The 26,711-nt window shown below is 54.2% G+C and overlaps 1 protein-coding gene and 1 long non-coding RNA gene across 3 annotated transcripts; one reads left to right on the forward strand and one right to left on the reverse strand.

Moving 5' to 3' along the window:
• Window positions 1-1,099: 1,099 nt before the first annotated feature.
• On the forward strand, window positions 1,100-15,263 carry LOC125087758 (uncharacterized). 2 transcript variants are annotated; one of them, XM_047708398.1, is made up of 7 exons: window positions 1,100-1,332; window positions 1,597-1,692; window positions 8,592-8,800; window positions 9,551-9,688; window positions 10,911-11,051; window positions 13,004-13,122; window positions 13,599-15,263. In XM_047708398.1, the coding sequence occupies exons 3-7, from the start codon at window positions 8,606-8,608 to the stop codon at window positions 13,759-13,761; spliced, it is 756 nt and encodes a 251-aa protein (XP_047564354.1). In that variant the 5' UTR covers window positions 1,100-1,332; window positions 1,597-1,692; window positions 8,592-8,605; the 3' UTR covers window positions 13,762-15,263. The 2 variants fall into 2 exon arrangements, with proteins under 2 accessions (XP_047564354.1, XP_047564355.1); XM_047708399.1 differs by lacking the exons at window positions 1,100-1,332; window positions 1,597-1,692 and having other exon boundaries at window positions 8,331-9,207.
• LOC125087759 (uncharacterized) lies at window positions 3,451-22,275 on the reverse strand. Its single transcript, XR_007123509.1, has 4 exons — window positions 21,895-22,275; window positions 7,491-7,695; window positions 4,800-4,857; window positions 3,451-4,171 (listed from the first exon to the last, which is right to left on the reverse strand). It is a non-coding gene; the product is annotated as an uncharacterized LOC125087759 (long non-coding RNA).
• Between the last annotated feature and the right edge of the window lie 4,436 nt (window positions 22,276-26,711).

The following is a 26,711-nucleotide window of genomic DNA, read 5'->3' on the forward strand; positions in this document are numbered from 1 at the left end:
GTGGATGAATTCTTTTGCTCCCCAGCAGCTTTTTGCTTTGATGTAATCCTGCTTGTTCATTTTTTATTTTGTTGCTGGTGCTCTAGGTGTTAATATCCAAAAAATCATTGCCAAGACTCACGTCAAGGAGCTTTTTCCCTATGTTTTCTTCCAGGCATTTCATGGCTTCTGGTCTTAGAGTGAGGTCCTTAAAGCATTTTGAGTTAATTTTCGTAAGCAGGTGAGATAGGAATCTATAATGGACACTTCTGATAGGTTTTGTTTTTTTTTTTAAACACTAGCTGAACAGGTAAAGGGATGAATGAGGCCCTCAGGAGGACACTGAAAACAGCTCAGTTGCCAAGATGGTCTCTTGGCAGACACCAAAGTGGGTTCGGACGGTGGCCAAGGACAAGTAGAGAGAGCAAAATGTGTACCTGGCATGGAGGTTGGAAGGCAGGGCACAATAGAGGCAGCAGTGGGCGATGGGCCGACTTCATTTTTTTCAAGCAACAGGTGTCTGTTAGCCCACCTACCCTGTGGCGGACACCATTTACCTGGGATACAGCCCATGGCCAGGCAGCTGAAATCCGGGGTATGATGCGTGGAGAGCAGCAGAGCAGCAATGGGCCCTGGGGGAACCTGGCCTAGGCATCCCCATGCCTGCATCATCCTGGTGATGTATTTATAATAATAATGTATTTTTTAAAGATTTTATTTATTTATTTGACAGAGATCACAAGTAGGCAGAGAGGCAGGCAGAGAGAGAGGAGGAAGCAAGCTCCCCACTGAGCAGAGAGCCCGATGCGGGGCTCGATCCCAGGACCCTGGGATCACGACCTGAGCAGAAGGCAGAGGCTTAACCCGCTGAGCCACCCAGGTGCCCGTTTATAATATTTGCAGTAACAGCAGCAATTATACACAGAACCTATTGCATCAGTCCAGACCACTTCAATTTTAAGTCACAGAAATTCAACCTGAACTGGCTTAAGCAAAAAAAAAAAAAAAAGGGGGGGGGGGTGGGAGATGTGGGGAGAGAGAGAGAAATTTCGTCTGTGTGCTAATTCCTAAAAAATTCCAGGGGTTAACTAGCTTCTGGCATGCCTGGATCCAGGAGCTCTGGAGACATCCTCAGCATTTGGTGTCCTGCTCCACCTTTTGGCTCTGCTGCCTTCTGACCTCATTCTCTAATGGCCACATAGTAAAAATGGCCTTTGATAGCTCCAAGCTAATGATCTCAGCAAAGAGCAAGCACCTCTTCCCTTACTGTTCCAGAAAACTCCAGGACAGTGTGACAAAGGACCACTCCGACTTGGGTCTCATTCCCAGACGTGAGCTGATCCTTGAGGTCAGGTCAGTATTGGGATGTGCTGATTGGCGTGGGTCTGGGGACAGATATGGGACTGGGGTGGGGGACAGCCCTGTAGACTCAATAGGGACTGAGAATGGAGGAGAGGCCTTTTCGAGAGAGCAGGGCTGGACTTGGAAGAGGTGACATTGGACAGGGAGCATCCACAAGGGCATCTACACCTACTACGTGCCAGACACAAAACCAAGCGTCAGTTAAGTCGCTCAGCAGTCCTATGTGGTAAAACCATTCTTGTCCCCATTTTATAGAAGGGGAAAGTGGCTCGGAGAGGCTGAGGACCTTGAAGCATCACCTACTAGCAAATAGGGCATCAGGGAGCACAGACTCAACTCTCCTGGACGGAGGTTAGTGGGGCTCTGGAATACGGGGGGTGGGTCAGACAGGATTTGATGGATGAAACCTAGTGAATAGGTTGCAGAGGGCGTGGGGGAGAGAAAGGGGAATGCTCTGATGAATTTGGCAATGTCCCTGGCCCCTACTACTTCCCTCTGACTCCCCACCTACTCCCCATCCCCCAGGGAATGCTGTAATGCATCTTTCTCTTGTCCCACATTCTCTGCGGCCTGCCCCATTTAGACCCTGGGGCCATACCCCCTGAGCTCCCCAGAAAACAGAGCCTTTGGCTAGGGACTGAGTACTGCTGACTTCAAGAGGGAACTGCAGGGCAGCAAGAGGGAGGGGGAAAAAAGGGGATGGGATCAGAGGGGAGGAGGGGAAGCGACAGGAGGTGATGAGAACCACACAGTCCCTGCTTTACACTGGACCCTGCTTTACACCAGACCACACATGGGAAACGTGCCTCAAATAGTCAGAGGGAGGGAAAGAGGGAGAGGGGTCTGTCCTCCCACCTCCTACTGCTCAGAGCACGTTCCTAAGAATGAACTCCCTCCATGCTCCAGGAGAGTGCTCTCTAGCCCCTTTGCTGGCCATGCGGGAGCCAGACCCCTTGCCCTGAGTGGGTCAGCCAGTGGGGAGGCAGCTGGGCAGCTCAGTGTGGAAGAGCCGTAGCCAGGGGTCTGGTGGGCAGGGGAGCAGACAGACTCTGTAGAGGCACATGCGATACATACAATGCACCAGCATTCTGTGTATGATACACCTAGGTCTCTGTGCCTCAGTTTCCCCCACAGTAAAATGCGGGTAATAGTGTCTCCCCCAGGGTTGTTGAGAGATTGGGGATAATGCACATGAAGCACTTAGCAGTGTCCACACCACCAGCACCCCACCCCAGGAAGTGAACTGGACGGGCTGTGTGTTGATTTTGCCCGGAGAACTTGGGGAAAGCTTCACCAAAGGGTGCAGCCCCAGCTAAGCTATAGGAGCCAGTACTCCTTCAGTTGTACGGGGCTCAATAAAGGAGAGGAAGGCCCAGAGGTGCATCTGGCTTTGGCACAGCTGGACCCAGGGCTGACTGAGAGTCCCTAGGATGCTGACCCCTGTGGAATTCAAAACATGCACACTTGACATCCAAGGGCTGACCTCAGCAGAGAGAAGCCCAGGAGGGAGAGATTTGGCTAAGCACCTGGGAGAGGAGAGGCTGGACTAAATCAGGGCTTACCAACTTGACCTCCTCCCCTACGGGGATGGGTTCATGATTTGTTGGTCCTAAGCCAGGAAAAGAAAAAGCAGGTCTCCAGTCTGGGCTGGAGTGATTTCAGCTCCAATCTTCATACAAGCTTGTTGGGTGATTATCAGCTCAGATAATTGGGGAAGTCGATTCTGGCTTCTCGAATGCAATCTGTTTAGTAGGTATCGTCTCACACAGCGGAATCCACAGGGGAAACAAATGATATGAAAAGATAAAGACAACATGGCTACAACTCATTCTGACCATCCCAACTGGCAATGACAGCAATGATGTTCTTGAGCAGTGTGATTCCACACGCCCCCTCCCCAAGCAGTCTGAGGTCGTTTATTAAAGGACACCCGCGCACCCAGCTGCATCACTGCCCTCCTTTGTGTTCCCAGTGCAAGCCACAGGAGCCCTCAGCCGTGTGACCTTGGACAAGTCATTCTACCCTCCCGACCCTTGACCTCCTCAACTGTGAAGTGAGACTGATGTCTAGGCACAAAAATGGAAACGTATGCCTACACAAAGACCTGGGTTCAGTGTTCAAAAACAGTTTTATTCATAATAGTCACAATCTGGGAACAGCCTGACTATCCACCATCTTATAAATGGCTGCACAAACTCGTACATCCCCACGGTGGAAGGCTTCTCAGAAGTAAGGCATGAACTACTAAGGCACACAGCATGGGTGAATCTCAAAGACATGCGGAATGAAGCCAGACGCAAAAGAGTACACACTAAACGATCATATTTATAGGAATTTCTAGAAAAGACAAAATCAATCTCCATAACCAAGGCAGATCAGGGGTGGTCCCAGAGCTTGAAATGTTCTCTATCTCAATGGCGGTAAACAAAATGGGTAGGTTTTATGGCATGTCAAGTATACCTCAGAACTGATTTATCAGGACCCTTTCTAAGACAGAAACCCAACTCAGGATGATTTGAGCAAGAGACATGCATTGGCTCATATAATCAGGTTAATCCAGAGGTGTGGTTAGCTTCAGGCATGGCTGGATCCAGGGGCTCACTGATATCCAGATAGCCTATTCTCTCCATCTCTGAGCTTTTTCTTCTTTGTTGGCTTCAACCTCAAGTAGAGAACAGGATGGTGACCAGCCATTCCATCAACCTGGCAAATTGCACAAACAACAAATGCCTCTTTCCCCATAGTTGCTGCAAAACCCCCAAGGGGCGGTCTCCGTGTCCATCCTGGGATCCGTGCCTGCCTCTAAAGCTGAAGGGGGTGAGAGGTGATCCTGGGAAGGGGAAGAGGGATTTATCAGGAGAAAGAGATGTAGACGCTGGGTAGGGAAAGCCAACAGATGGCCGTCGCATTTTACCACATTCCCAGGTGCTGGTGGTACTGCCCATTCCTACCTCCAGCCACCCCTACAGGGGCCAGGCATTAGGAAAGGCTCATTCAAGGCTCAAGCGTGCTTTTCTGTGACGTTACAGCCTGCCTGTTAGTTCGATACGAGAGTCAAAACAGAAAGCGAGCACTAATCTCTTCCCCACCAGCCATGGCAAACAGAAGGCCCTTCCTGCCTGTGCTGGGCTGTCTGCACCCAGAGAGGAGGAGGAGCTCTGCCACAGCTTCTCTGGCCCAGGCCCAGAGGGAACGCCTTGGAGTTGGCGTCTGGCCTTGCAGGATGAATGTCAAGGAGGGGAAGGAGGCCTCCATGGGCTCTGGGTCTCCGTGGGCCTGACCTGAGAGGAACCGCAGCATCTCAAGCCAGAGCCATCCTCCCTACAGGGTCCAGCCAGGGCAGGAGGGCCAGAGAGGAAGAGGAAGAGGAAGGAAAGGTCATCTCTATGGAGCTAAGGACAGAAGGCACCAATCCAACACACTGAGATCAAACCTCACTTCCTGAGCACGGCACCTACATTAAGAGAGCATCTTCTCCATGCTAGACACCTCCCAGGGTTCTCTGCTGGAGTACTCCTAGAAGGGGTGAGAAAGGGAGCAACGACTTCGTATTTGCACTCAGACACATGTTTACAGGGCCCTGTTATGCCCATTGACCAAATGAGGCAACAGACTCAGTAGTGGGGGGCTTTACCCAGGACCCCAAGGTAAACGGCTGCCCCCGATCAGATTCCAGGGCAAAGGACTATCCCCACTACCCCACTCCCATCCCCCTACCCCCTGGCACTCCCCAGCTCCAGGAGCTCAAAGCTCCGGCCTCAGCCTGATTGTTCGAGGCTGTGAGTTGAACTAAGGTTATTTCTGACCCAGGTAAGCCAAGGCTGCTTAGGGCCATCTCCCAACCCAGTCCCCCAAGGAGCTTGGGTAAGGAAAGCCTGAGCTGAGGTCCACTGCCCTGTTTCCCACCAAGGTGCTGGCTGAGTCTGTCTGCCCAACTATCCTGTTTTCTGGGAAGCAGGTTAAATGGATGTCATTGCCAAGAGCGTGGTCTGCTGCAGAACAGCTGGTGGGGGGCAGGGGGAGAGCCCGACTGGGGAGAAGAGAGCCAAGGCCAACAAGGGAAGAGGTGACCAAGGCTCAGGTCCTTATTGCCCAAGAAAACCCGTGGGCCTGACCCAGAGCTGCTGGGCTCTGGGAAAGCTGTGTTCTCAGCTCCTGGCCGCACCCATCATGTTTGAGGCAGGCTGGCCCTCCAGCTCTGCAGACGGGTCCAGGAACAGCCAACAGCTTCCTGGAGCTCACAGTGTGCCTGCCCGTGACTTCCCCGCACTGGCAGCCTGCCCAGGTGGCCCTCTGGCCAGGCTCCTGGAGACTAGCTCTGCAGGAAGGAGGGAGGGGCAGGGACAGCCTTCTGGAGACCCAGGTACTCCCCTAGCAGGGGTCCTGACCCTGACGGCTGCCAGCTCAGAGCAGGGTCCAGATAAGCAAGCCCCATGTAGGCTCGGCCCCTTCCTAGACACCCCTGTCCAGGCAAGGAGCAGGGAACTGGGGGCCTCTGCCTCACCCCCCAGCTGCTCCACCTTGGCCACGCCTCTGGTATGTTCTGAAAATGGGATTCAGTCTTGCCCTGCCCAGAGCTAGGATCCCAGGCCACACGGCAGCCTTCATGGCAGCAGCTGTGGGTGCTGGCTGGCCAGGGGCACACTCCCATCAGGAAGACTGGAGGACAGGAAGCCAACCTCCCTGGAGTGCAGACACCTACCTCCTCCGTGAGACAGTAGCATCCGACCCAATGCTTAAGTATTAGTAAGCATCATGCTACGCCTGTTAGGACCATATGCTCATTATCAGTAATTATCACTGAAACCACCCGCCTCGGGAGTCCGGAACTATAGCTCTGACCCCAGCTCTGCCCCATCCCAGCTGCGTCTTCCGGTGGGCCTCCATGCTACTCGATGAGGATCAGAAGAGGCCTCTGAGCACAGAGAAAGTGCTGCCTACTGGTCACACCTCCTTGATCAGACCCTGAAGGCAGAGCCATAAGAATTTTCCAGCTCTAACGTGTGGCCATGAAGCCGGACAGTTCTCCAGCTACTTAACAGAAGAACAGCAGACAGACAGATACCAGTCCCTAGGTGCAACCTGCCCCATCCTTGGTAACCCAAGTCCAACCTGCCTTGCTGGGGAGGAAGAACAGGCACTGATGTTTGTAAAGGCTCCCTAGATTCTTAAGGCCACCAGGGTCTAGAAGCAGAGCAGCTGCCCACTTGGAGATCAATCAGGACAAAGCCTGCCACTCCAGTGTCCTCACCAACTTCATTAATCCTGGTTTAGAAGAGAGACCTCGTGTGCCTCCAATAACCTGCCACAGAGCTTCCTGGCTACAGGCGATCAACCCATCCCACTTGGCAAAAAGAAGAGAGACTCCGGCTCCCAAGGGCACAGGGCCATTGCTCAAATGGATTATAAGCCTCACGCCTTTTAAAAATCCCAATCCTAGGGCGCCTGGGTGGCTCAGTGGTTAAAGCCTCTGCCTTCAGCTCGGGTCATGATCCTGGGGTCTTGGGATCGAGCCCTGCATCGGGCTCTCTGCTTGTCAGGGAACCTGCTTCCTCCTCTCTCTCTCTCTGCCTGACTCTCTGCCTACTTGTGATCTCTATCTGTCAAATGAATAAATAAAATCTTAAAAAAAAAAAAAGAAAAGAAAAAAAAAACCCCAATCCTGCTAACTGGGTGAGGGTGTGTATGCGCGTAGGGGAAAGTGCTGGAAGGATCTCTTTCATTAGCAGACATTATCTCTAGGCATGGGCATTTTTATAAGCCTTTTCAGCCTTCTGGATTTTGAAATTCTCTACGGTGGAAGGCAGTACAGTTGGGGAGGACATGGGACTCAGCTTTATTTTTCATGTACGACCTTTTAAAAAAATTTGGGTGGGGGGGAGCAAGCTTTTTGTTGTAAAGGAGGAGGAACACACTCAAGCATATGGAGGTTTTTGTGAGAGCAGGGAATGGAAGGGCAGGGCAGAGCAAAAGGGCCTCAGGGAGGGACAGTTGATTTTAAAGTTAGCTATGAGGAATGACCAAGCACCCTACGACCATTGTAGGTGGTGAGAATCTCATTTTGCAAAAGCCCCATCCACCTCTTACCACGCAGCCATGAACATCACTCTGCACCCTGCCCCTGCCCCCAACCTCACGTTAATCTTTACCTTGACACTGTCCCTTCTCCTGGACAGAGAACGCTGAGGCTCCTGAGCAAACCCAGCCGTCTAAAGTGGCCTCTGGGACAGCTGGTGTGGAGAGATGACCAGAGCCTAAGAAGCAAGGGGCCAGGCTGCCCAGAAGGATAGTCTTGTGGTCAGGGTCCTGCAAACAGCCATCTTCTCCGGTGACCAGAGCTTGTTGAGTCTGCACCTGGAAACCCAAGAAATACCTAGACGATTAATTTCTCTTGCTGACCTGTGAGGTTGCGAGGAACTCAGGGGTGGACCCCAGGAGCTCAGAGTCCTGTTTGCTGCCTGTTCACCTCCCTGTCTGTCCATGCACGGGCAGGCCACCTGCTTGGCCTCAGCTAGGGGTGGTGGTGGCGGCAGGGATAGGGGGGCAGATTCTGTTTTGGGAACTGGGGGCCTTCTTATGAACTGGCATTCCTGCGTTGAGAGGGACAAGTCACAAATTTTGGTATTTCTTCTCGACAGCCCCCCAGCAAGCAACCCCAAATCCACCCAAGACAAGGTCTTGGCTCAGCCAACCTATCCATGGGGTGGGCTTGAAACGTTTAAAGGGGGGCACCTGCTGAGACGTGAGGAGCCCCCAGGAGGTGTACCTGGGACAGAGAACATCCAGCCAAGAACAAGCCAGGTGGGGGCACAGCAGGGGTTGGCGGGGAGAAGCCCTTTGAATCCACCAGCATCGTATTTTCAAAATGGCTCTCAGGGAGTGGGCTGGGCTCCCTCTGTTTTTTAAAACATAGTACGACTTCCTGCCCCTACTCGGTTCCAACTTCTCAGGAGAGTGGAGCATCCTGGCAAGCCCAACACTGCCGCTCCTGATGTAACTGGCCCCCTAAGGCGCCCATCCCTGGGCCCCACACATGCCGCCAGGCTCCCAGAACCTTCCCTGCACGCAAACTGGGGAGATGCTGTATTCTCCTGAGTTCCATTCTGTGCAGGACTATCTCAATGCTGAGCCCCCACAAAAAAAAAAAAAAAGAAAGAAAGAAAGAAAGAAAAGAAAGAAATTGTAAAAATATATGCAAATCAAGGCACTGGCCCAACAGAATTGTTTTTAATAATTCGCTCTCATTTCAGGAGGACAGGGGAGGATGTCCCAGTCAGACCCCAGGAAGCCCTTCCTGTCCCAGAGCTGCCCGGCGGGTGAGGAGGGGTGGCTTGGTGGCCACTGTCTGATGCATACTGCAAGAACAATAAGGATTTTTAGGGGCATTATGACTGAGTCAGAGAACACAGCTGCCCCTGAAAGTCCCTCATTTTTCTTGCTGTCCTTGAACGCTCTCCAGGTAAGTAAGCAATCCACGGGCCGGCCCAGGGGAGCCGAGGTGGAGAGGGCGTCCCCTCACCAGACCCGGGCCACCCACCGCCCTCTGGCCCCTGAAGGCTCTGTGGGGGGTAGGGCAGCTGGCAGTCTCTGGGAGGCCAGCCTCACTGCCCCCACAGCATGCTCAGGAATGACCAGCCTTTCCTCCACCCCGAGCCAGCTCTAAACCCAGCACTTTCTGCCCACAGAGGGCGGGAGACTGGAATGCACCAGAATCCCAAGCGGCTGAGGGCAGTCCCAAGAAGCAGGGAATGTAGTAAGACCTGTGAGAAGGGTCTTCCCCTGTGGGGCGTGGACCCATCTTGTAGAGACTGAGCTCCAGCCGAGCCAAGGGAAATTCACAGGCCTGACGTGGCAATGGGAATGCAGGCGAGTCAGCTCTAGACTTCCTGGGAGGCCAGGCTAGGTCCTTAGAGAGGAGGATATGGGGTGGGGATGGGGGGGGAGTCATAGTGGTTCCACTCCTAAAACCCTCTCGAAGAACAGCTGAGAGACAAAAGACTCAGAGTCAGAGGGGACCTGAACTCTGGTCCCTCCAGCTTTGGGCTTGGTGACCCTGTCTCTAAAATGGGCTCAAGAGGAACTGAGCTCCCAGCGGTCTCTCCCCTTTCAGAGGCAGTAAGAGAACTTCAGTTCTGCTGTAGGAACCAAAGGGTCAGCTCTTGAAAATCCTTACCCAACTAGGTTTTGACCATTGTCCTCTTGCCCACAGCCTTCTGCCCTAAGATCACGGCCATACACTCCTCCAGCAAAACCCAAGCTGTCCCCCACACACGAGGACCGAAGCCACCTGGCCCATTCGACAACACGACGGCACCATGCCTTGCCCGCTCATAAGCCCCAGCCTCAGGTTTGCACAACTTCTGTGTGAGCGGGTCCTGGCACCTGGGGTCCCCTGGCTCTGTGGGGGACAGAGCAAGAGGGTGAGACCCAGCTCCCAGCTTCCCAGCCACAGTCCTGTCCCCGGTGGTGCTCTGTCCCTGGTGGGAGGCAAGAAGTGTGGTGTGCGACAAACAGCACGCCGTGGGGTCCGTCCAGCCTTCCCCGCTCTAGCCCTTCCTCAGAGGTGGGCTCTGGAGGAGACGACAGCGTCCGGTGGGCCTGAGCAACAGGTCCCTGACTCCCACAAAAACTGCCTATGATGGGCAAAGATGGCTGGTAAGTCCCAGATGGTACTCAGGTTCAAATCCACCAGCTGACAGGCTCTGCTGGGAAGCACGGGCTCGGGTACACTGGGGGTGGGGTGAGGGGATAGTCAGAAAGGGACCAAGAAGAAAGGGGAGAGGATGGTGGCAGATTGCTTTTCTTGTGGGAGGATGAGAAGGGCTTCCAGAATCAAGAGCCTGGTTTATGGTCCTTCTTTATGGGATGAGCCCTTCTGCTCCCCAGTCTAGGCAGGCCTCTGGGGCAGCAGAAACCCCCCTCCACAGACCCTGGGCTTTTGACTCCTCTGAACCTCATGGTACAGAATGCCACCCCTCAGTGGGTAACTTGTGCCCTGAAGCCTGAATTCCACCCCCCACCCAGCCTGACACGGCACGCATCCCTCAGGGGCCTGTCACCAGTGGGGCTGTGCGGCCCCGCTGTGGTGAAGGCAACGTGGTGCCATGCTCTGTTTACTTGCTGTGTGACCGTGTATAAGTTACCTTGCTTCTCTGTGCCTTGGCCTTCTCATCTGTGGACAGGAATAAGCAGCCCACTTTACGGGGTGGTATGAGGGTAGAAGGGAGCAAGTATACAAAGCACTCAGCAGGTTCCTGACAGAAGTGTATCACCCTCTCTGAGCAGTTTCCCCCTTCCCCTCAGACCCCAAGGGCAGGGGCTGGGCCAGGATCGCCCTAGAAGTTGCCAAAGACTCACGTCCTGGAAGTTCTTCCCCTTTGGGAAGAGCACCCGGGACAGGGGTCCAGGCACAGACCTCGGGGCTTCCTGACACTAGGGTTGAGCCTTTGCCCCACACCACAGGTCCTTCCTGGTTCAGACCAAGAGGAAGTGTGCCCAGAAACCCAGCCGCCGGGCTAGAGTCTCACCCTCGCCCAACTAGGTTATGACAACTGTCCTCTCGCCCACAGCCTTCTGCCCTAACCAGATCACAGCCATACACTCCTCCGGCAAAAGCCAAGCTGTCCCCCACACATGAGGACCGAAGCCATCTGGACCATTCGATGGCAGGATGGCACCATACTTGGCACGCTCAGAAGTCCCAGCCTGAGGTTTGCACAAATTCTGTGTGAGCAGGTCCTGGCACCTGGGGTGCCCTGGTTCCGTGGGAGACGGTGCAAGAGGGTGAGATCCAGCCCGGCTTCCCGGCCACAGAACCTTTGCTGGGCTCTCCAACCCACTGTGCTTCAGTCCGCTCCTCTGCGAGATCGGGGTACCTACCTGTTTCACGGGTGGCTGGCAGGATTAAAGTTCACTCCTGTCAAAGGCTTAGAACTCTGCCTGGCCCAGAACATTCCATGGGGGGCGGGGAGCCATCCTGACCCACCCCCTGCTGTGTTTTTCTCCACTCAGCTTCCCTCCTCTGGGTGACCTTTCTTTCCTGCTCCCGGTGCCTCTTTCTTTCTCCCGGCTCCCCCTGACCCCATGCTTGCAAAGCGGCTTTACCTCCTGCCCCCCGCCCTGGGCCCACAGTCCTGAAACCACATACATCCCTGTCACAAGCATGGATCACCATGGTTGGCTCTCAGGGGCCCAGTCCACATTGCAAACAGGCTCTTTGTGTGATGCTCGGGCACCAACGCTCCAGGCCGCCCACTCAGGCAGTCTGATGCAGGTGTTCAATAATGCGGTGAGGTCGGTGTGAGAGTGGGGGGCTGCCCCAGGTCGTGGCCAGAGACTGTCCCCCACAAGCCGTGCTAGGGGTATGAAAGTGACCCACTTAGGCACAGCAGACAGCAGAGCTCACCCCTTCCTGGTCCCCGGGCCTTCCCTGAGCCTGGCCTGTGCCAGTCACACATGGATGACCAGGGGGCGGGGGTGAAAAGCCATCCAGGCTTCCAGAGTCGCTGCATCGTGAGGAGGCTCCGCTCTGAGTGTGGCATCCCTAAAATAGCCAGCAACCCACAAAACCATGGTGGAAGGAAAAAGAAAAGCCAAGCAGAGTTATCAGCCCTTGTTTGGAATTTGCTTTAGAAAGAAATGTGCCAGTCCCACCCTGGCGAGGGAAGGAAGTGGTCAGGCGCAAGGCAAGAGTCCCGAAATGTCTTGGGGGAAGCCCTCCTCCAGAGAAGCTACTGAGCACACAGACGGTGGGTACTGGGGCCTGCGGCGGAGGCTGGCTGAGACAGGCTGGGCCTGGAGGGGCCAAGCACGCTTCGAGGCAGGGGCCAAGCTTCCCCAGCAGAGCGAGCTGGTCAGGCCAGGTGGAGGGTCGCTGGTGCTCCGGCTCTGGGGAGCCGGCCTGCAGGCCCTCCTTCCAGCACCTACCCGGTCAACTCCAGGACAGCTGCTCTGGAGGTGGAAGCCTGAGGGCTCGCTGGCCCGGAGCCTCTGCTGTGGGAGAAAGCCTTCCTAGACGTGGGGGCCCCATCCACCCCTACCGGCTGTCCACAGGCTGGGATGAACAAAGCCAGGAGACCCGTAATCATCCATCAGAATCCCTAGGTTTACGATAACCAATCTCTCTCAGCCAGAAATTCTTCTGCCAAGAACACCTCAGCTCCTGAATGCTTACACTCACCCCTTCTGCTCCCCCCGCCCCATAAACTCTCCAGCCCTGCCTGGCCCAATGCCGACTGACCAGTGTGCCTTAGAGTTGGCTCAGCACCGCCCCCCAAAATTCATCAGCGAGTGGAGGTCCAAGTGCCCAGGGGCAAGGCTGGCCGGCAGCCTGAGCGCATCTGCCACACAAACACCCACGGCCGCTAATGAGGCTGCTTCAGGGAGACGGCACCCTCCTCTCATCCACAGCTCCAGACCTTCTGGAAGAGCCAAAGCCAGGCGTGGGTTGTCCATCAGAGCCACAACTTTTATCTCTTTAAGGGAGACTCCACGGGGGAGGAAAACAAGAGAAGCCGAGTAGGCATGCAGACAGCTCAGCTAACCGTACGGAAAAGAAGAGTCTACGTTTAAAGATGCCTTTATCCTTCGCACAGAGGTTGGCAGACGGGGGGCCCAACCCAGACCCCTTCTTGTTTCTGTATCTAGTTTTATTACAACACAGGTGTACTCATTCAGGCAGCATCGACAACTGCTTTCACACCGAAAGAGAAGAGCAGAGTTGCCACAGAGAGCAACCCTATTTGGCTCCTCACAGGGAAACTTCGCTGACACCTGCTTCTGGTGAGTATTCACTTAGGACCTAGTGTGCTCCACAGAGAATACAACAGTGAGGAAAACCTCTGGGCCTCCGTGGGGTTTGAGGCCTGACGAGGGAAGGGCTCTGAGGACCGTTGAGGCCTGCTGCTGTTCGGATGTGCTGAAGGAGAAACACACCCCAGAAAGGCTGGGGCCCTAACCCCCGCCCCCCCGCCCAACCGCCGGGCTTGGACTCAGACCTGTGTGCTCTCCCCAGGAGCCCTCAGACCATACATATTTCAGAATTTTCCAGGGTTTAAAAAAGCCATGAGGTGCACACACCGCCTGTTTTGCCACACCCCAGCAGGGCAGCACCCCTAATGGAACACACTCATCTCTCTGTAGTGAAACCCACAGATACTCATACTGCCCGAGAGAAAGAGGGACTCTCGTAGTCTCAAGTCCATGTGGGTCAGGTTTTCCCACAATATTAGTTATAACAACAAACTTTTGGTTTGCAGTTTTCTTGCATTTGGAATTTCACCTAAGGACCGGGAGCCTGCACCCAAGAACAGCCAGAAAGGACAAAAGCTGGGTCCTGGCTTCATTCCCCGCAGACAGCCCCACGGCCACCAGGCACAAAAGCGAGCACTCAGGAGGCATACGACAATACGAACTACATGAACTAGATCACCAGAACGTTCTTCCTCAAAGATCAGCCACTAACATTACTGCAGACAAATGTCAAAAAGTAGTATCTGAACCCTGCCTTCATGGACCCGCTCCACTGTCAGAAGAAACTGACATAGATGAGAAATGTTTCCAATTCCATTTACCTGAGATAAGGAAAACGAAACTGTTGTCTGGACACTGTGGCTGCCACATGGGAAGGCACACGAGGTGTTTTGTGGGGAACAGGTGAGGGGGTGATAGCCAAAACGGAAAACACATGATTATTTCCCTCTGTGGGTACTTGCTCCAAACCTCCCTGTCGTTAAAGTTCCATCTGGAAATCTACAATAATTTATATCATCCCAAGTTCCTAACAGCTAATTAGAAAAATGTACTAATTAGGTAATCTGGTTTCAGATGTTCTAATTATATTACTTTGGAGAAGAAAAAAAAAAAGTAAAAAAAAAACCCCAACAACCCAGTATGGATTATTCTTATGTATATATAGTTCAATAGCACTTCTTCCAGAGTGTAAAACATCCAGAAAGTCTAGTAAGTCTGAAAAACCAAAACCCTCAAACCTTACAATAGTCATACCAGAAGAATATTTTAATACCTATTATCTATAAACAGTGGAATCATCTATGAAATGCAGCGTTTCTGCGGTAAAGGGTGATAACTTAAAAGTATTTCAGCAGTAACTCGCATCAGCTGTCCTGGAATTAAATGGATTCCCCCTTTTCATGCAACAGGGTTTCAGCATTCTGAAATGTCATACCCTCTGTTTCTTAACAGAGCACTCCTACAAATGACTCCCAGAAATTTCCTCATCGCCTGAGATTTCTAAACCCCAAATTGGGAAAGAGGTTCTGGGCTCCACTGATGAGCTCTGCCTAAGCCGGCTCTGGGCAGATTTCTAGGAGGGATTTTACGGCGGGCTTGGGAAACACGGTTAGCCTGACAAAACGTCTGGGGTAAGAAGGTGAGAGGGGATGTGGGCGCAGAAGAGGGTCTGCACGCTGGAGAGAGCGCCTTGGATAGGGCATTCCCCCACCAAAGCCAACCACCTGGAGGGGCGTGGTCAGCGACCGTGGGCGCGGCCAGACCAACGCTCCCAACCAATCAAAGCTGCCTGCGACCTCCAGGACTATATTTAGTCAGGGCTGACTACCCTTCAGGGGGAGGGGCTTGGGCAGGCCAAGCCCTGCCACCTGTGAGCGCGGGCGTCCGCAGCCCAGCCACCGCGGTGCAGACGTGCTAGGACACCACGACTCCTGGTGGAGAGAGGGCACAGGCATCCTCTCTGGCACTTCCTCCAGCCCTCGGCGGGGCACGTGCTGCCCATCTGACGAATACCATTTGCACGACAAGGAGGGACCATGCTGGGCACAGGCAGGGCTGCGCAGAGCACCAGGGGCCGGCACTGACAAGGGCCACTCAAGTTAGTTTCACTTTCTGGTTTTCATCCTGGGCCACCTCTCACCCTGATGCAAGAAAATATCCTCTGAATGCCAAGAGAGAAAAATCCTCAAAAACGTTCCTTGTCATTTTTCCTTTTTTTCTGAGGACACGGTTTTCCTCTGAAGACCCGGTAACAGGCTTTGGTGAAAACCCCAACTGCGTAACTTCGGTCCCCCGGGCTGTTTAGCTCTAATATGATTACACATCTAAATGCAATAAACGGGGCAAAGTGGTATTATTTTTCTGGGAAAAACCAACATCATAAAAGGGTCTTTATTGAATCAAGGGCCCGAGAACTGTTCTCTTGCCTAATTATGACTCCCCAGTGAACGAGGCTGGGTTTCCAGGCAGGAGTCCTCACTCCCCAGCCCAAAGGGCAATGGGATATTTGTCACGACTTGTCTAATTACAACAAAATCCACCGAAAGGACAAAAGGGAGGATGCCAAGGTAGTTTGGCAGCAGCCCCCTTCCCCCCACTCAGGCCCTGCAGACAGGGCCTCCTCCCACCTCCTTCTATTTAAGGAGCAGCCCCCCCCCCCCCCCCCCATCACCACCTCTCATATTCAAGTCAGGATCCTGGACCCTGCCCCTTTCCACTGTCATTGCTTAAGTGGTTTTCCAGCATCTGACACTGCCCTTCTCTATCCTCATCTATACAGAAAAGGCCCATTGTCGAAATGTGGTATTTTGCCAGATGTTTAACATTCAGTGATTTGCCAAGGTTAGTGTGTGTCCAGACCTGAGTGACAATGAAGGCAGGCGATCCCCAGACATAGAAGAAGCAGAGACAGTGGGGAGGGGGAGAGGGAGACTGAGGCCAGGGGAGGGCGAACCCTGCACATGGACCTGCTGGGAGCAAGTGGTCTGGTTGACTTTTCTCAGGTATACAGTTGGAGACTAACACTTTGCTCATATGCAAGTCCTGCTTCCAAGTTAACTGTTTAGGGCACTTGGGCAGCTCAGTCGTTAAGCATCTGCCTTCAGCTCAGGTCATGATTCCAGGGTCCTGGATCGAGCCCCCCACAGGGCTTGGGAAGCCCGCTTCTCCCTCTCCCACTACCACTCCCGCAGCCTCCCTCTCTCACTGTGTCTCTTGAGTGTCAAATAAATAAATAACATCTTTAAAAAAAAAAAAAAAACAAGTATCTGCTTAATCACCCTCAAAGTTCCAAGAGCAGAGACACATTTTTTTCCCATGTTTTTAAGCTCACCAAGCAAGCTGTGCGGGAAGAGATTCTCCCACTAACCTGTCTCTTCACATAGGCTGGAGCACAGGGAATGCATGAACCCACCCCTGGTAGAGTCAGCGACACCCTCCCCCTCCCCCACCCCCTCCCCCTCCCCCACCCAGAAGCAATGACTTTCTTTTCTCCTCCCACTCCCCTCCCCTAGCAAGGACTTGCTTTTCTCCCCATATTTTCTCCCCAGATATTAAGCCAGCAAGCAGCTTGCCAGGCTCAAGTCATCTTTCCTTGACCTCACTCGGTTTCTTCACTGGCCCCACAGCTCCTGGGATGAACTGTGGTGTCCCCTGAGAATAGCTATACATGTGCCCCTCTCACCGTGCACACCGCCCCGGCCCCAGGCCTTTCACCCACATATCCTCATTTGATCCTCTGATCAAACACGGCAGGCGTGCTGTCATCGCAGCCAGGAAAACTGAGTCCCAAGAAGGCATGTCACTGGTCCAAGGTCACTCAGCTTAGTCCATGGGAGAGCCTGGTTTCCAACTGCAAGGCCTATGCCTTTTCACCAATGCCTGCTTTCAGCAGGAAAGGATTTTGTCTTCCCCCAATCTCCTGCAAAGCCAGGTGCCATGAGCAGATAAGCAGCAATGCCACTTCTTTGTGTTTAGGAAGAATGGGGGAGGTCTATCTACCTTGCAAAGGACACAGAAACAGAGAAAACTGCAGACTGGAATGAAAGCCTCTGTCACCAAGAAGGAGAAGCTACTTTTTCCCTTGAACACCCCCCACCCCGGGGCAGAAATCCAGTGAGAGGAAGTGAGTTTCATGAGAATGAACCACAAAGTCTTCACGGACAGATCCAAATTTCCCAGCTGCACATCTCCTGAGTCCCTTCCCCACCCCTCCCAACCGCAGCCCCAGGTTCCAATGCTGTGCCCTCCTCCGTGCCTCCTGGCCCAGAATGTGGCCCAGAATCGTGGAAATTAAGGCTATAAGTGGGGGGGTATGCTGTATTCAGTCCAATTCCCCCGCTGGACAGACAGAGAAGGGGGCTCTGGGGCCCAGAGTGGCAGAGCAGAGATTAAGATCAGGAGATGGTTCTTTCCACACAGCACCTCCCTCCCCAGTGCTCCTGGACAGCAAACACAAGGGGTCTGGCTACAGGGCGATTTCAAAATTCCCCAGATTTCCAAATTCCCCAGACTGTGCCAAAGGAAGGAGGGAGGGAGCTGCACAGTGGGTGAGAAGTCACCTGCTCTGGGGCCCATCTGTGAGCCTAGCCTACTGCCCAAAGGCCTTGAAAGCACTGAAGAGATTCTGGTCTTTCTCAATCACTGGTTTGAAATCAGAACATCACTGAGCCATTTAAAAAAAAAAAAAAAAGTAGAAGGAAGTCCAACGAAACTCTGATTTTTATTCCCATGCTGATTATCCTGCCGTGTACTTTGGAATATCAACTAATTTCCTTCCACCAACACCCCCACCCTGATTCTGTACCCTGCTTCGCTGGTCCCACCAGGGTGCATTTCTCGTGCCCACTGGGTCAATGAGCGAGCAAGCCAAGAGCAGCTGTAGAAATTCACCTTTTCTGGGACCCTTTCACAAAATGTGCTCAGTTTCAGAACCAGAGTCCCCAGGCCTTTCAGACTGGAGGTACTGCAGAGCCTATGTTCCAAGGCCGCCACGTTGGCACAGCCAGGGTACTTTTTAAAGACTCTGTGCTGGCTAATGCGGGCCCCATCCGCCTCCTGTTCACGCTTGCTGGCTCCAGACCTGGGAAGTCCTACTGCACCCAGCCAGCCGGGAGATGCTGGGGAAGCCACTCCCTCTCTGAGCCTCAGCCTCCTCCAGGAGAAGACTCAGAAGCCCTCAGCTGCCCTCAGAGGTAGAGGACAAATCCCAGTGGGCAGCTCAGGACCATGCCTGTCTTACAGCTATAACCCAGCCCGGCCCCATCCCCTGCATGGGGCTGGTAGACAAGAAAGCCTGAGTCCAGGGAAGAGGTTCCCAGGCATGAGCCCCACCTTAGGATCACAAAGCTGCTGTTCCCAGTGGGTTAAGTAACTTGCCCAAGGCTACACATTAGACAGCAAAAGAGACAACCTTGCAACTGGCCAGACCCACCAGCCTGAGGTCTCCATCACTCTGTACCCTTCTCAACAGACAAGTACACACACGCAGATTCCAAATAAGAGAGCCGAGGAATGAACACCAGTCAAAAGTCCACTGGTGTGTGCCCAGCACTGAACCTCCATTTTTCCTATATAGCTCACCACGCCGTGACAACACAGGTAGTGAACTCTCATTCACAAGGGAAGAAATGGGCACAGAGGAGTTACTGGTCCAAGGCCACTCGGCTGGCAAGTGGCAGTTAGGACTCCCAACTCAAGCCCATCTGGACCCCAGGTCTGTCTTCATGACCCTCACACTAGGATGCTTCCAGAAACACACTTCGCAGAACCCAAGCCGACCCCTGGCTTCTCAGACAACTCTTTCCCGAACGTGTCACTGTTAGGAGCGCTGTTCTTTTGTATAGAGGAACTGAGCCAGGCCCCAGACTGGCCAGGCAGCAAATCTACTCGGTGCAGGAGTGAGGGCCACACAAAGTGCAAAGCAGGGGACAGAATCCTGACCTTTGCCGGGCATTCAAAAAGCTCAGCTTTTAGGCCAAGGAGCCCGAGGGAGACCTGGGGAAGCAGCTCAGATGCCACTCCCAGGGACGGCCACCAGGGAACCGCCGGAGGTATTTCTAACTATCCTAACTTCCAGAGCGGCTAGGACATTCAGGGTGGACATGAGAGGGCTGGCTTCTCCCAACCCTTCTGTTGCCAATCTGATCCTGCTGGACAAAAACGTATCTTTAATCTTTCATAGGTTGGGACTGGATTTTTCTTTAAAAAAAAAGGGGGGGGGCTGCAAGGCCAAGGTTAATTATTCACCAGGCTGTAATCTACTTAAGAGTTGAGGGAATACAAGTTTCCTCCCAGGAGGCAGGACCAGGAGTCCAGCTGGATTTTAAGTCTTCTGTGGGTCACCCTGGGGGTCTGGTTGAAACCCGTCCCTCCCACCAGCTTTCCACCTCGCATTCGGATGCTTCCAGAAGACCACTCCAGGATACACAAGTCTGCCCAAGTCAGCCACTTTCCCTAGGAGCCAAGAGGGACCTGGCTAACAGGGAGGCACTCGAGGGAGGGGTAGGGGTGGGGGGCATCTGTTTCAGGAGACTATGAGAATTCAAAAGGGACGCAAAATCCAAAGGCTCTCAACCAAAGCCCAATTCCTAAATACAACACAATAAAGCACAAATCAGCTGCTGGAGGCCAGGCCAGTGCGATGTGTTGCCGATTCAGTCACACTTTGCAAAGGAAAAATCCCAAGAAGGAAAAACGTAATCACTCACTTCCCCCAAAGCAATGAAACACTAAGGCATTTCCTAAAAAGCCCTAAAACCCAGATCAGCCCCAGTTACGCCGGAGGGGAAACTGCAAGCCACCTGAACCAGGCCAGGGAAGCCGGGGACACTGCTGGCTCCTTATTCCCATGTCTATCCCCTCCAGGGTGGCTGCTAATCAGCTTTTCTGCATCCTATCACTCCAGGCCAGTTCTGCGACCACAACATTCTGGAGATTTCCATGGACTTCACTTAGTTTAAGGGACTCATCCCCAGGGCCAGGAGAGGCATGGGTTCAAAGGGAGAGAACGCTGTTTTCCCAACCTGGTTCAGTACTCTGAAGAGGACACTGATTTTCTTAAATAGGGAAGGCCTCCAGCTGAAGCTCCCACCAGCCTGCTCCCAGACTCTTTTGCCTCAAAATGGAGAATTTAAGATACTTGTGCATTTAGATGTAAGACCAAACTTTTTCCCATAGTTCTGGCATCTGTGCTTACACTAACTAGGGCACGCAGGACAAAGCTCACACTTGAAAACACGCAGGCTAACAACAGAGCAAGGCTGTGCCCACTCCTGGACTCACATGCCCCAACCTAGCCTCAGTGACCCCACAGCCCATGGGGTCCCCTCACCCTGACACGGCCACCCAAACATGGAGAGCAGGTACACTGGGTTCCAGGAAAGTCCACTCTATACTAAGCCCACAGAAGCCTGTGGAAAAACCTTCCAGATGGGGTCTTTGCACAACTTTCAGAGAGGTGGGCCAACCTGGCTGGGCTGCTTTCTCCCTCAGCCTCCTCCTACTTCTAGAAAACCCTTCAGTTTTCCCAAGTCAGGCAGAAGGGTGCCCCAAGGTGCCCCGTTTTGTCAGCCTGCCCTTCACACAGCTCAGGTCACCTCACCGCACGTTCCCAAATGTTTTTCCAAGGCCCCCGCCGCCAAGAGAACCAAGACACAATATAAAAATAAACTAGAAGTTCCAACACCCAACAAACTCAAGGTTTCCGGGGCTGGGTGGGCTTTTTCTTTTGGAGGGCTAGAACAAAGTGACAGGGCAGAGGGTTTAAGAGGCATAAAACTTGACTCCGGCGGTCAACATTAGGTGGTACAGGATCAGGGAACAAAAGAACACTCCCACAAAGATGCATCTTTGAAGAAACGACGGTGGGAGGGAGGGGCAGGCAGGGGCTTCCCCCTCCACCGAGGCTAAACCGCCACATCCCGTCCCATCTCCCCACTCCAGAGACAACTCCAGAAATAGGGCGATCCTCCCCACTTTCACGCTCAAGGTGGCTGCTCTGGGAAGTACGGCAGGACAAAGCTGCCGCTGGGCGTGGGGAGTTGGGGAACAGGAGGCTGTCTCTCCCCGCACCCCACGTCCGCCCTGGAGGGAACGAGCTCTACCCGAAGAACACGGACCCGACACCGACCGCACACAGTGACCGACTTAAAGTTCTGAGCACGTTCCCACTGTTTCTGCGAAGCACAGGGATCCCTCGAATCTGCCCAGAGAGCCCGCACCGAGCTCCCCCTGCTACCCCCTCTCTAGAGTGGCCCCGGGAGGTGGCCACCGGCAGGGGTCCACACTCCCGCCCGGGTGCAGCTCCTGCCGTGCCGGCCTGGAGCTTGGGAGAAGCCGCCGGTCCTGGGGGCCGAGGACTGGGACTTTGTAGGCCAGTTGAACCGACACCCTCATCTCGCCCGCAAAGACCCAGCCCTCAGCTCCCCCGCGTCTCCGAGTTCGGTTGCGGGCGCGTCCCCGACGGGCTTCCTTGGGCTGGATCCCGCCACGCGCTCTCCAAGGCGCTCTGCTCTGCCGAGGCTCTTTCCCCCAAGCGGCGTCCGCCAAAGAAGGCACCCGCCCCGCCCGACCTCGGCCCGCGGGCTCCGAAACCAGCCCCCGAAGTTACACGACGTTCGGCGCCGCGGCTTCCAAGCCACCGCGGCGCAGGCCGAGGAACAGTGCTGGGCGTGGGGGTGCTGCGGGGACCCAGCCTTCCCTGACCCCGCACACCGAGCCAAGAGCGCTCGAGTCACACGCGGAGAAACTTCGCCACGATCCCACGCCGCGCCCGCAAGGCCCAGCTCCGCGTCCCTCGGTTACCTGCGCTCTGATCCGCGGGGCTGGGGCCGAGCCGCCGGCAGGGCACCTCCCACCGCAGGCCGCGCCCTCCCGCACCGCAGAGCCGGGATCGCCTCCGCCAACGGGGAAGTAGCTGCGGCCGGACCCTATGCCCCGACGTCCCGCTGTCCCGCGCGCGCCGGGCCAGGGGCCGGGGCCTCGCTCAACATGCCGGGACCCGGGGGCCGCTGCCGCCCCCTCCCCAAAGAGCACGAGCCCGGCGCTGCGGGGAGAGGAGCTGGGCGGCGAGACCCCTCGAAAGTTGGGGGAGTTCCGCCCGCTCGCTCAGCCCTAGCTAGCTCCACGTGCTGGTGACACATCAGGAAGGCTGCGCGCCCCGCGGCTCCCGGCGGGCGGACGCGACCAGCGCCCGCCCGCACCGCCTCCCGGAGCAGAGAGGACGGCGCCCCGCCCCGGCCCGCCCTCCGCCCGCCCCCCGGCGGCACCGCCCCCGGCTGCGGCACCCGCGGGAGGACACACAGGCGGGGGCGGGGAGGTGGCTTGGGTGCCCCTCTCCCGGACTGCCCGAGCCGCCCCGGGGGTCGAGTCCGGACGCGAGGGGCCCGACTCGACAGTTTCGAGTGCCTTCGTCCCAGTCACGCAGCTCTTCCCGCCCCCGAGCTCCAGTAATTTTCCCTTTTCCTCCTCTGACCGGTCCGAGCGGCTGCCGGCGCGTCCTCCCGCGAAGGCCGGCACGGAGAGCCCCCTGCCGGCCACGCTGCTCCTAGGCCGTGTCCCCGCCCGGGTGGAGCTCTCCGGCGGCCGGCCTCAACCTCCCCATTTGGAACCCGGAGCCATCCAGACGCTTCCTGGGGCCTTGCGTGGCCAACCAAGATAATAAATGTAAAGCGCCAAGTGCAACGGTACCCCGCAGCGTGCTTTGTAGAGATGTTAATTTTGTGTTTTCTACCCATCCCCATCCCCTCTTCCAGTTGCCTGCAGACCACCTCTTCTCCTGGCTGTGCTTTTCGAAAACCTGAGCTCCTTTAGCGGGACTGTGGGGAGGAAGGGTGGTAGAGAAAAGCTGAGAGGCCCGGCGACAGCTTTCCCAAGATTGGAAAGGGGTCAGAAGTCAGTGGAATCCCCTTTGTGGGGACCTGCTGACCCACTCTCTCTAGAGACGCCAGGACGTCGGGGAGTAACTGCCTGTCTCATCTGAGAGCGATCTGGGGCATCCACGGGCCTCTGCCAAGATACCCACCCTCAAGATGGCCAGGATTCCAGGGAACATGGAAAAGGAAGTAAGATGGAAAGGAATGATGGAAAAGCCCAGATCACCACTGAGATGCAGTCCCCCCTGCTTCTCTTCAGTTGGAGCTGGAGTCTGATTTAATTTAAAGAAAATCACGAGACATACCTGTTTGTGGCCTCATGTAGATATTGGCTATGTTCCTGTCTTTTTCTTGGCCTCACCAACCCAAAACATGCCTTAAAACCTCACTGTGATGGAAGAGAAGTGCTTTATCTGCTCAGTTGGCCAGCTCCCTCCATGCAGGGGAGAGTCTGGGGCTGGACAGACAGAAGTGCAGGAGCCGGACCTCCCAGGGGAGAGTGGCTTTGGGAGGGATGGAGGGCAGATGGTGGCCAGGTGCGGGCAGAGGTGCTCAGTGCTGGGGCAGGGTGAGCAGTGGGCCCCAAGTGTCTGTAATCCCCGTTTTGTGGGAGCCTAGGATTAGAAGGGAAGAAAGAGGAAGATGCACTGACATTGCTGGTGATGCTGCCGGTGCTAGAGGGGGCCTGGGGTTCATGCTCTGCTTTTTCTTCCCCTTTTATTGCTCTCTCTAAATCTGACAAACCCTTTGGATCTCGGAGCCTGGAGGGGCCTGGAGGAGCTGGTGCCCTGGGGGGATGAAAGGGCAGGGATGTAATGGGTTTACCCCAGCGCTGATCCCAGAGAAGCCTGCAGAAGATTAAGATTTGCTCCCTGAGCTTGAAATCTCCCTGCTACCCCCTGACCACATCAAAGCGCATGGCCGTAGGGGGCACCTAATCCCATCAATGGAATCAAAGCTGGACTAGAAAAGAGATTCTGCGGAGTTTGTGGCAGCTCACTAGACAAAGTTAGATGCTGGGCTCTGGCCTCCTCCACTGGAAGTGACATCCCCCAAAAGATCCAGAGCCAGTCCACAAGCAGACAGGGGCTGTCCTTGAGGGGGCCACACTGGGAAGGTCAACCCCAAGGACTGGAGAAGCTGGGCACTGGGCTGGGGCTGGTCTGCATCTCACAGTTCCTCCAAGCTGTACTTTGAGCCAAGTGCTTTCACCGTGACGCACCCGTGTCCCCAAGCACAGCGCTCCTGTGTGTCAGACAGTTTCAGGTAGAAAAAAAAATATGATGTGTATTTTTCAAAGTCAATGTCATGAATATCGTTGTCACAATGATGGGAAAAAGTGGTTAGTGAGAAGGCTCACAGCCAAGTATTAAGTCTCTACTATTAGAAAAGGTATTCCGAGGGGCACCAGGGTGGCTCAGTTGTTAAGCATCTGCCTTTGGTTCAGGTCATGATCCCTGGGTCCTGGGATCAAGCGCCGCATTGGGCTCCCTGCTCAGTGGGGAGCCTGCTTCTCCTTCTTCCACTCCGCCTGCTTGTGTTCCCTCTCTGGCTATCTCTCTCTCTCTCTCTCTCTCTCTAATAAATAAATAAGTATTCTGATATGGCCAAAATGGGGACAGTTAGTAAGTTAAAAAGATATCCCTTCCAACCATCTTTAATAGAAACACTGTCTAAGGGCAGTAACTTTCAAACTTCTAGTCACGCCCCATGGTAGGAAATATCTGTACCTACTTATGTATATAAAATGTCTCATGAAACAATTCTTTTTTTTTTAAAGATTTTATTTATTTATTTGACAGAGATCACAAGTAGACAGAAAGGCAGGCAGAGAGAGAGAGAGGGAAGCAGGCTCCCTGCTGAGCAGAGAGCCCGATGCGGGACTCGATCCCAGGACCCTGAGATCATGACCTGAGCCGAAGGCAGCGGCTTAACCCACTGAGCCACCCAGGCGCCCCCTCATGAAACAATTCTTATGCACATGACAGTTTTCTTATCCTAGCCTATTCTGTTCCAAAAAAAAAAAAAAAAAAAAAATGCTACTCGCAAGCTGTTAAAATGTCTTTCACGGGGTGCCTGGGTGGCTCAGTGGGTTAAAGCCTCTGCCTTCGGCTCAGGTCATGATCCTGGGGTCCTGGGATTGAGCCCCACATCGGGCTCTCTGCTCAGCGGGGAGCCTGCTTCCCCTTCTCTCTCTCTGCCTGCCTCTGCCTATTTGTGATCTCTGTCGGTCAAATAAATAAATAAAATCTTTCCCAAAAAAAATGTCTTTCACGATCCACTCATGTACCTCCGGCAATTTGAAAACTACCGCCTTCAAGAATGTGCCCAGATGAGCTAGCTCTCAGTGAGAAATTTCTAGGTGCCAAGACCCTGTGCTTCTCCTTAGGTTCTCACACTGACCCTCAGATGGGTATTATTATTGTCCACATTTTGTAGATGGCATTATGTGCCAGGGTCGCCGCAGTAAAGTACAGGCCTGAGAGCAGCCCCTCTCTGCCCAGTTCCTCCCTGGTCTGGTGCACCTTCCATCACCTTTTGGGGAAGCAGCTCAGAAAAGCCCAGCAGCCAGGGTCATTCATGCTACCTTTGCTCTTCTCCCACCCTCTCTGTCTCTCTAAGACCTCTCCGTGCTTCTGCCCTTTATGCACCCCCTCCCCCACAGATGACCCCTCGGAGTCAGGCTCTTTAGCAAGCTAGCCTCAGAGCCCTTAAGGGGTGGGGGGAGGGGAGGGTGTGATGCGACACCGACATTTTTAAGGTCCCAGACACTCTGACAGACTCCTGCCCACATCCATCTCTGTGGCTGGGAGGGACCAAACTGCCTCGGGGACAAAATCTTACAGAGTTGGAGATACTGACCTTGTTCTCTCCTCCCTCCCCCATTCTAGATTCTTCCCTAGGTCTTCCTCGGTTCCGTATTTTAAACTGCAGCCCCCTTCCCCATCACATCTTATCCCCAACCTCCCTTTTTTCCCTTCCCATAGCCCCTTCCCCTCTAAAGTGCCACATATTTTGCTCATTTGAGTATCTATTCTGTCTCCCTGCTGATCTTTGCCTCCAACTCCAGAATATAAGCTCCACAGGGGTAGGAATTTCTGTCTCTCTCATACATTACTGTGTCCCAGTGCCTCACACATAATGCACACTCAGTAAATATTTGCCAAATGCCTTTCAGTCCTGCCTACACTGCCCTGAGAACCCAGCTTTGCTATTATTGGATGGGCTTGACTGCCCCAAACCCTCCCCAGGGGCCCCCTGGGGCTGAGCCACACGGAGGCACTCCCTCCAACACTTACTGATTTCCCCAGTTTCCTCTCAGTGGGCGACCATACCCCCCAGGACAGAAGAGCCAACATTGACCATGGCCTCCAATGCCCAAACCGTGCAAGGTAGTTAATATCCACCTTGTGCTGCGGTATTGATTCTCAGCTGAGAACTTGAATAGCAACCCACAAAGTGTTATGAAGTGGCAGAACCTTGGTGCGGGGAGAGGGTGGGGGAACACCAGTTTACCCAGAAACTGGGCTGACAGAGATGCAATGATTTACCCAAGGTCACTCTATGCTGCATTCTTTCGGCTCAACTTCTGCCTCTGGACCACCCAGCCTCTATTAGAGGCAACGTCCACCGTCCCAGACTGTGCTGGCTTCTTTCCAACTTCCTGCCATCAGTCAGAAAGAGCTCTGTGACAAGACACAGTATATTCCGTTCAGATGGCAATCTACATGCATTCTCTTTCCCAGC

The sequence above is a fragment of the Lutra lutra genome, chromosome 16 (genome assembly GCF_902655055.1).
Source record: "Lutra lutra chromosome 16, mLutLut1.2, whole genome shotgun sequence".
Lineage (NCBI taxonomy): Eukaryota > Metazoa > Chordata > Mammalia > Carnivora > Mustelidae > Lutra > Lutra lutra.